The sequence below is a fragment of the Hemicordylus capensis genome, chromosome 4, assembly GCF_027244095.1.
Source record: "Hemicordylus capensis ecotype Gifberg chromosome 4, rHemCap1.1.pri, whole genome shotgun sequence".
Taxonomy (NCBI): domain Eukaryota; kingdom Metazoa; phylum Chordata; class Lepidosauria; order Squamata; family Cordylidae; genus Hemicordylus; species Hemicordylus capensis.
The window spans coordinates 40,081,216-40,091,351 of record NC_069660.1 but is presented as its reverse complement, the minus strand read 5'-3'; the positions used below and the strand labels follow the sequence as shown (position 1 = coordinate 40,091,351).

At 44.2% G+C, this 10,136-nt stretch overlaps 1 protein-coding gene across 13 annotated transcripts in view; it reads right to left on the bottom strand.

Annotated features, from left to right (window-relative positions):
* Positions 1 to 10,136, bottom strand: part of ARHGAP40 (Rho GTPase activating protein 40) — a 102,294-nt gene that overhangs the window by 11,619 nt on the left and 80,539 nt on the right. For 12 of the 13 annotated variants that reach the window (XM_053249533.1, XM_053249526.1, XM_053249524.1 and 9 more), the window contains exons 4-11: positions 8,338 to 8,413; positions 6,222 to 6,382; positions 5,782 to 5,947; positions 4,304 to 4,395; positions 4,095 to 4,172; positions 3,280 to 3,439; positions 2,148 to 2,230; positions 971 to 1,177 (exon numbers count right to left, since the gene is read on the bottom strand). In XM_053249533.1, coding sequence (XP_053105508.1) covers positions 971 to 1,177; positions 2,148 to 2,230; positions 3,280 to 3,439; positions 4,095 to 4,172; positions 4,304 to 4,395; positions 5,782 to 5,947; positions 6,222 to 6,382; positions 8,338 to 8,413 — 1,023 coding nt within the window. The remainder of the gene's footprint in view (positions 1 to 970; positions 1,178 to 2,147; positions 2,231 to 3,279; positions 3,440 to 4,094; positions 4,173 to 4,303; positions 4,396 to 5,781; positions 5,948 to 6,221; positions 6,383 to 8,337; positions 8,414 to 10,136) is intronic. The other variant, XM_053249521.1, reaches the window with a different exon arrangement.

Sequence of the window (10,136 nt, the reverse complement as noted above, 5' to 3'; positions counted from 1 at the left end):
CCACCCCGGAGGACTGGTCTAACTGAAAGCAAGCATGGTGTAGTGGTTAGAGTGCTGGACTAGGACCGGGGAGACCCGAGTTCAAATTCCCATTCAGCCATGAAACTAGCTGGGTGTCTCTGGGCTAGTCACTTCTCTCTCAGCCTAACCTACTCCACAGGGTTGTTGTGAAAGAGAAACTCAAATATGTAGTACACCGCTCTGGGCTCCTTGGAGGAAGAGTGGGATATAAATGTAAAAATAAATAAATAATAAATAAATAAGATAAAATAACTGGTAGATCAACCCGTCAGTAGACCAGCTCTCCCCAGATAAACAGCCCTCCAAAATGGTGCTCAGAACACTCAAAACGTTCCAACTCTGAATGGGGTCATTCCTTTCTGAGCTCAAAACAGGCCTTTCATTTGAAGGGTGTTTTGTTTCCTGCTCAGAACACTTGAAATGGCTTATTCCAAGCTCAAAACATTTTGCACACCCCTAATGTGCACACACTGTCTTGATACTGCCGCCCAGAACAAAACTCATTCTGCACACAGATGAAAAAAATTAGAGGGAACACTGGTCATCCTTGTTTTATCTGAGAGTAGAATAGGGGACTCTGTGTTCCGCCCAGGAACTCAAAACTCCCTCACCTACTCAGCAACCCACTATCTGTGAAGTTTGGTCCCAATCCAAACTTCACAGATAGAAGGATAGATACCAGACAGTGGGTACCATCTACACACTAAGAATGCTTTTTAATCTAAAAGGTATTGCTTGCAAATACTGCATGTGAGAAAGAAAGTGAAAGGCTATTAAACCCAAAAGATCTATTTTTAAACCCAAAAGATCAATTTTAGTCAATCTAATCTTCCCTCAATTTGCACCAATTGTAAATGACAATGACAATTTAAGGGCGCCAATTTAAATGCCATTCAAGTCATTCTTACACGCCAATCTGAAAGCAACTCAGAAATACGGCCTGACTTACAGTCCAGAGCAAATCCTGGTAATGGATCATCATCCGTACAATGTCTGCCGCACCCTCTGCCAGCTGTTTCTCCTTCCCCTCTGGGATCTTGTTCGGCAATCCCTTGTGCATGAAGAGATTTGGAGCAATGACTGTGGAAACATTCCAAAGATTCATCTTGTTTCTCTTCTCCCTGGTAACCACCAGCCTCAGAAACTCCAGCAGAGCCTGAAAGAGGTGGGGGAAGAGAAAGATGCTCCTTGTCAGATCATCAGCAAATGAAAAACACAACATCAATTGGAGCTTAGATCAAGGAAAGAGGGGCCAGGCCTTCCCGCTGGCTCCCGGGAAGCCGAGACGCTTACTGAAGATGAAAGCCACGGGGCGTCCAGTTCCATCAGGGGGCAGTGGTGCCTCACCCCAGGATACAAGGAGAGCCAGGAGGCCAGGAAGCAGATTGCCCAGGGATGGGCCAGCATGGCTCGATAAGCCGTTGCTTGGTGCCAATGATGGGAGGGCAGTCCCCCTCCCTCTCTGCTATGGCGCTGTGTTCTGTGACGGCACCAGAAGCATGTGTGGGGATTAGAGCGACAGCTGCCTGGGAGGCAGCCATGGCAACAGGTGGGGCGGCAGCTGGGGCCACAGAGAAGGGGACTCAGGACTGCCCTGGATGTGGGGCATTGTTTAAGGGGCAGACAGCCAGGGATGAGCAGCTCCACAGAGTCGGGAGCTGGCTGGCCCTAAAGACTCCCAAGGAGGAGTGGGGCAGCCCCTCTTGCTGACGGGTGGAGGAGGAACAGGGTGACTAACAACCCCGTCCCTACCCTTTCTGAGGCCAATATTCCCTTTACAGCGGGTGAGAAAGAGCGTTGACCACGAGCGGCGAAGTGGTCAACAAGAGGAATACGTTCCTCTTGCTGACAAGAGGAATACGTTCCCTCTTTCATGAAGACTAGCATTGGCTCTCCAGGATGTCAGGCAGAGGTATCTTCCAAATCTGCTAGCCAAGATCCCTAACAACTAGAGATGCTAGGGACCAAGATGGGGCCTTAATAAATGCAGAATATATGCTCTCTTGCTAAGCTTCAGCCTCTCATCTGGTCAAAGACTCTAAGAAGTGTTCAGGTCATGGCTCTTTGGATAGCTATGTGCAACGTTTCTAAGACAAGTGACAGCACAGGAGACAGTTGATTATTACCTTAAGGGTGTTTCGGTTAGGCTCTGGCAAAATCAGTATAAGGAGATTGAGAGCTTGCAACCTCTGCTTCAGATCTGGGATGTCTGCAGAGGAGAGAACAAACCACATCTAAATTACACATCAAGAGGTCCCTTGTTCTTGCAAAGCACCAAGAGGATCAAACATTCTAAAAACTCCTTCGGGAATTGCAACTAGACTAAAAGAGGAAAGCTGGATATTTATGTTTTGTTTATTGTTTATCTAGGGTTTTTAAAATTGTTGTAAATTGTTTCTAAATTGTTTTAAATGTTTGCCCTGGTTTTCCATGGTTTTTAACTGTTTGAATGTTTAATTGGTTTTATTCTGTTTTTATAGTTTTGATTTTAATTGTTAACTGGTTTTAAATGTTTTTATTTTGTTGTAAGCCGCCCTGAGCCATTTTTGGAAGGGCGGTATATAAATCAAATGAATGAATGAATGAATTAAAATAAAATAAAATAAAATAAAATAAAATTGATTTTTCTGGGGGAAACCCATGCTGCACTCAAAGTAACCAAGAATTCATTTTTTGGTGAAACCAGTGCATTGTGGGGAAGAACCAATGTGGATGCCCAATGAGCAGCAGAGGCTTCAGATGCAGGAAGGAGACCCCTATAAGCACAGGGCACTTAACTCCATCCCACACTATACAGAGCAACATCCCTGTGGCTGTAGTGTGGTTATGGTGATTCAGACAGTTAATTGCACGTGGACAGCACTATGCAGAAATCTATTTTTGTTATTATTATTTTGTTATTATGTTTGTTATTCAACAAATCATACCTTACTACAATATTTGTTAACTGCATTTATATCTTCCTCCAAGGATCGCAGGATGGTGTACATAGAGTTTAGGGCTAGCACACCTGGGAACTGACCAGTCAATATTATCAGCTGCCTTCCTTTTATCTGACCACAGTCAGATGCAGCTTAGAGATAAAGTCTTGACCAGGATCACATAAAGTGAGCTTAACAGCTGAGCAAGAATCTAACCCTTGCCCACAACCAACCATATCAACCACACCACAATGACTCTCCAGTGAACCTGACAGGCAAGAACACAGCTACACGTGATTAAAGCTGCAAAGGCCAGACCCTTTGGCCAAGGACTCACTCTGCACAGCTGCAAATGCCGGCAAGTATTCTGCTGTCAACAGAGGATTGGGAAGTTCCCGGATGAACCTCTTCAGCAATCCAGACACATCATTCTGATGGACCTCGTCCCACCGGAAAAAGCCAGAATAGAATTCACTTTCTAGTTTTTGTTCCAGGCTCTGAGGGGAAGGGGAAAAAAGAGAGAGAAATGAGAGTTACTTCCTGATGTAAAAGCTTCAGAGAGTTTGGATAAATAATAAGCATTAAGACCCTGGCAGAAGTGGGGGGAAATCAGTCAAGCTTCTCTCTACAGAACACCCTTTCTGTTACTTTTCTCACCTTAACCTTGCAAAATCAACTATCTAAGTTACCAGATGAGATACAAATGGGGGTAGGAGGATGACACATTCCCAGGACAATTTAAGAATGGGGGGAAATTAGATATCCAAGGTATTGAAGTGTAATGACCTTCCTGAGAAGTCCATCCCATGTTCAACTCAAGTATCAATCCCAGCCGGCCCTGCGGCAGCAGAGGAAGGGCTAGCTTCAGGAATCCCTCTGAAAGTCACATTTCCCTCTGAACTGTGCATTTATTACTTGGGAAGCCAGCACAATCATTGGGAATGGCCCTTGTCCCTTTTAGTCCCTTGAGCACAGGGGGCAATCTCTGCTTGTAGCTGTCCCCTTATATTTGGGTCAGGAATACAAACAATCAGACCTTTAAAGTAATCCTCTACAGTGAAACGTCAAGCAATTGTTAGGCACAGATAACCACAATTAATTTTGTACTATAGACAATTAATCTTGCATTTTTATTAAAACAAAAAATCATACCTTAATGCGGGTCTGTGATCCAGAAACTCTCAGGATTCCTTCAGTATCCAGCCCTTTCTTTTCCAAACAGGACAGCAACTATGAAGCAAAATATAAGAATTTCATCATACAAAGGCACTTTTGGAGCAAACCTTCTGCACCAAAATTCAAGACAAAGAGCAGACAAGCATTAAAAAAAATAACCAAAAGGAAATGTGGAAATAACTTACTGCTTGCAGAACCAATGGAACTCTGGTATTTGGGTAGAGCTTTTGATCATTTTCCAATAAAGTGCAAAGTGGAACGCCAAAGAGTTTATGCTCTGCAACAAAGAATGCAGCGTTATATCTGTATTTATAAATATTCCATCTATAAGAACCAGGGTACAGAGTGATCAGCATAAAAAGAAACAAACAAAAAGGATAGTAAGGGTCAGCATGAAGTCATAACCAGGGAAAATTACAGAGATATTGTTAAGGAACTATACTTACTGCAGTCAGTGGAAGCAAAATGTTTTACCTGGTGGAATGGCAACACTCTAACAGTAGGGTGGGTTCGCTTGATTATTTTACAGCAAAACCTCACTACAGGGTTAAAAAAAAAAATCCCTGCTATCATTTGGTTATATAGGCCTGGTGTACCTGATCACACACCCAAGGGCATGTCCATAGACTGAACCTCTTTCAGAAGTAGTTCCCCCCACCCAATAGCATGACAGTGCTACTGTTTTATATGAGGTCTGCAAACAATGAAGCATGATCTCTCTTCAGTCAGGGTGATAGGCAGGGGAACCAGTGCTGGCTCCGCTCAAGGCATTCTCTTATATTTAGCAGGGGGAGAGCAACTGGCCCTATCCAGACCCAGCACAGAATCATTCAGTGGCTATTGCTGGTATCTGCCTTAGGTTACTTTTTAGATTGTGAGCCTTTGGGGGACAGGGGGCCATCTTATTTATGTCTTGTTTATTTTTCTATGTAAACGGCTTTGAGAACTTTGGTTGAAGAGCGGTATATAAATATCTGTAGTAGTAGTAGTATGGCTTGCAAGCTGTAGGTATTCATAGAAACATCAGAAGCTGCCATATACTGAGTCAGACCACTGGTCTATCTAGCTTAGTATTGTCTTCACAGACTGGCAGAGGCTTCTCCAAGGTTGCAGGCAAGAGTCTTTCTCAGCCCTATCGTGGAGAAGCTAAGGAGGAAACTTGAAACCTTCTGCTCTTCCCAGAGCGGCTCCATCCCCTGAGGGGAATATCTTACAGTGCTCACACTTCTAGTCTCCCATTCAAATGAAAACCAGGGCAGACCCTGCTTAGCTAAGGGGACAATTCATGCTTGCTACCACAAGACCAGCTCTCCTCTCCTTCATATATGTATACTCTGAGTGGTGCACCTAGATAATTTTGGAGACTGGACCTAAAGGCCTTTGAAGGCCCACCCCACCCCCCACATTCTGCATTTTTAATACCACCACAACACCTGGGACAGACTAAAAAGGATTTGGAGGCCCCTTGGGGTGTGGAGGCCCTAGATTTCGGCCCAGAAGTCCAGGCGTAAGAGTGCCTCTATGTATACACAGCAGGCAGACACCCACCCTGCCACACATAACTTTTATATCCACCAGTGTAAAAATTAGCAAAGGGAACAATTAATAATCAAGGACAAGAACCTCCTGATTTAAACTGTACATGAATAGGGGGAGTAGCTACCTGCTGTCTTCCGTTTTACTGCCTTGTTTCTCTTCAGCTCCACGCCTACAACATCACAGAGAGCAGTAAGCTCAATGAGGGCGAGCGTGGGGATCTTCTTCATATCCTGTAGAGAGAGATCTCCTATCCTGGTCACCCCCAGTCTGCCCTTGGGGATCTTAAATTTCTAGACCAAAAGAAACATACAAAAGAAGAAAGGAATGTAGAGTTTAGCAAGCTGCATTAGGCTCAATGCAAATAACTCTGCCCCTATATATATATATATATATATATATATATATATATATATATATATATATATATACACACACACACACACACACACACACACACACATACACACACACACTTTCTTAAAATTATTTAAATGTTATTAAAGTAAAAATTGAATAAAGATATTCAAAACAAACAGGATGTTAGAAGACATAGCAAAATCTTACAGGTAAACAGCTCTCATCCTTTATCCTTCTAGATTCTCTCGGAAATGATCCTTTGAACAGGATGGCTGCCTGCTCCGAATAAGCAGTTTCAGTATTGAACATCTCTTCTTTTATAGAACCCCTCAGTGGTGATGGGAAGTCTGGGATCCCCATTGTATCTGCTAATAAAAAAGAAATCTGGTGTTAAGATACATTTGACATACAAAACTGCAAGGCAAGGTAAACCTAAATATATTGTTGTCAATATGGACCACTCAACAATCCACTTTAAGAGCCTATATACTAATGCAGACAGCTGTCCAAAATTTCCATTTCATATGTATTTCCCTATATGCAGGGAGCACACTGGGAGACTAAGGAAGTAAACAGCCTGGGTTTCAGATCCTGATTGAGTAAAGAGTCCATTCCTAGTTTAATCGAGTGTTTTTATCTCAAAGGGCAATTTTCTGTAACCAACGAAGCTATGGCTTTTGCAAATTCCAGTCTCTTTGAAGTATTACAATACATGATGTTTGCATCATCAGCTTTTCCAGGTAATGAGATTCCAGGTGAAATAACTTTGGCTTCTCCTGTTGAACAGGATGAGAGTAGCTCAAGTTTCCTGAAAGACTACAGCAGGGCCATTTTTTCCATCTTGTAATAAACGAGGACATTCTCAACATTTCACAAGAAACTAAACAAATAAATAAGACACACAGAGGAGGTCCAGCACAGTTGCACAACATGAGGCCCAACTGTACAAGCAATACCAGCTCTGCAGAATTATATGTAACTTCCTCCACACCCCACCCCAGTTGGGGAGCTGGGGAGCCCACCATTAAAATACTACTAACCACCCTGAACCATTTTTGGAAGGGCTGTATAGAAATCCAATCCAATCAATCAATCAATAGTAAAATGACAAATTCTTTTGCAAAGATTTTAAAGGAAGAAAAGATTCATATAGGAAAAAAGAATATTTGCAGAAATCAGAGGTTCTCGGGTCCCCAGATGTTCGACAACATGACTTCAACTCTCATAATCCCCAGCCAGAATGGACAAAGTGGATTATGGGAGTTGAAGTCCAACAAGATCTGGGGACTGGGGGGGTGGAGCCACCATTGGGCAAACAGGTTCAAAGAACCCGGGTTGCCACCAATCAGGGGTCGCACCGCATGGCCCCGACACGCCCCCTGTGTCTGACATCAGGCGCAGGGAGCGTTATTTCACTCCCAAATGGAGTCGCGCGGCCCCGTTTGGGAACAAAATCAGCCCACGCTGCATTGGCAGCACAGGCTGGAGCGACTCTACTTGCCTTTACGGGCAGGGAGAGCTGTTCCTGGCCTCGCTGCCAATGCAGCGGAGCCAATCACCCTCCCAAACAGAGCCATGCGGCCCCTTTGGGGAGGGAGATCGGCCCACGCTGCGTTGGCAGCATGGCCAGAAGGGCTCTCCGTGCCTTTAAAGGCAGGGAGAGTCACTCCGGCCCACTCTATCCAACAGGCCGATCTGCCTTCCAAACGGGGCTGCATGGCCCCGTTTGGGAGGGAGACCACACCGGCGTGGCTAGCCAGGCCCCTGCATCTGACGTCAGACTCAGGGGTAGGGCCAGAGGCCACAGTGGCCAAACATGGGCCACCGCCAGCCTCACTCCATGACTGCTGGGGACCCAAGGTTGAGGACCGGGGAGACTCGAGTTCAAATCCCCATTCAGCCATAAAACTAGCTGGGTGACTCTAGGCCAGTCACTTCTCTCTCAGCCTAACCTACTTCACAGGGTTGTTGTGAAAGAGAAACTCAAGTATGTAGTACACCGCTCTGGGCTCCTTGGAGGAAGAGCGGGATAGAAATGTAATAATAATAATAATAATAGATGTCTGGATAAAACAAACCAGTCAATAACACCTGTCTGACCGTGTAAACAAGAAATAAATAAATAAATAAATAAATAAATAAATAAAGAAAGAAAGAAAGAAAGAAAGAAAGAAAGAAAGAAAGAAGAAATTAATGTAGTGTGGAAATGAAAGAACATTTAATTTCAGGTTTCTTTGCATACCCATTGAATGTTTCTGAAAGAAGAGCTATTTATATATTTTATAATCTCTCTACCTCCAGGACAATACAGTTTCCTTCTTACATTTCTGGATGTTGTTCGACGATGCAGACCTGCAGTGCAATCGATCTATGTCTGGTTCCATCCCTGATTCAGGCTCCTAGATACAGGACATAGAATACAAATGAAGCCACATGAAGAAAAGCTGGGAATATAACATTATTTATTGTTAAATGCCAGGTCTTTTATCACTCTCTGTCGGTGGCACAATCCAGCTAATGATATTTTTGTTGTGTGCATGTATATGTAGAGGTTTACATATGATGTGTGCATGTATATGTAGAGATTTTTATCTTGACTACACCCCAAAGAAGAGTGAGAACTCAAAATGAAAAAGGCAGCAACAGATATGGGGGATAAATCTACTCTTTAGAGAATATCCACATGGAAGACAGATAAGCACATGGCAATTAGCCACAAACCTGCTACCTGCAGAGTAGAGTTCCTCTGAACTGGATATGCTGGGGACAGAGAACAGGGTAGGCTTATTCCCTTCATGTCCTGAATGTAGAAGCACCTGGCGAGCCACCCGCTGTTGGAAACAGAGTGCTAGACCAGATGGAGCTTTGTCTGATTCAGCAGCGCAATTCATATGGAAGTTTCAGCATTTAACCGGAACGTGTATAGCAGTACCTAATGATGGTACCAGGATACATGTCATTTTGAGAAATATTCCTTTCTGTGTGGAGTTTGACACCCCAGCCTCTCTTACTGCTTACACCCCAGCCTCTGAACTTATTCCCAGACGTGCCTGCAGAGGGGCTTAGCAAAAACTGCCATGATGTAGCTCGTGGCATCAGATGCACTGAGCTTGTACAGGGATTCCCAACCTTGGGTCCCCAAGTGTTGTTAGACTACAGCTCCCATAATCCCCAGCCACAATGGCTGAATTTGTGGTCCAGCTGATGGGAGTTCTAGTCCAACAACATCTGGGAACCCAAGGCTGATGGGAGTTCTAGTCCAACAACATCTGGGAACCCAAGGCTGGAAACCCTTCATCCAGCACATCTGACCCTGGACAGAAGTCTACACATATCTCCCTCTAAATTTAAGATCTGGCTACAAATAAGGCTCCAGTTTCAGAGCTGGCCTAACTGGAAGAGTCATGAAACAGAGCAGTAATTAAAGAGCCACTGTCACCAAGTGATTTTTACACTCCGATGAAGCATTTTAGGACTAGAAAATCAAAGCTCAAAATTTGGAAGCCAGATTCAGCTCTGCCTGAGCTGTTTGTTTATTCATTTTTAGATCCATTAGTAGTTTGTGGTTGTTTTTTTCACATCACAAAACTGGCACAATACGGTGGACCAATTTGCCATGGCGGGTGTGGTAAACAATCCAGAACAAGTTTAACTATCCACACACCATCTAATCACCACTTTGTCTAGCATGAAACGGACTTCTACCTGTTACTGGTAGCCACCCTCCTCTCTGTTCACAGAACCTGCTGTGGCTGAGGTCTGAACAGCCAGCTCACACCTTATGCAGCTCATGCAAGTTAGTTTCTCCTGTGAGAACAAAATGCATCCCAAACATGATGTGTGACGAGTTTATGCTTCCTCACATGATGGGACAGACATTTGAACTATCTTATGACAGTCATTAACTGAGCATTTCTGTGGCTTGCCAAAGGAGCCACCACTGTGCAAAGCACCTATACAGGAGGACCTCAGTATTCGCAGGAGTTCCATTCTGAGCTAGTACCATGGATGCCAAAACTGCGAATACAGAGGCATCGGGACAATGGAAATCCGTGGGTTAGGTTCCCGGTGCCGGGGGGGGGTGGTGGTGTGTGGAATCCAAATGCCAAAAAAAGCCTCCCA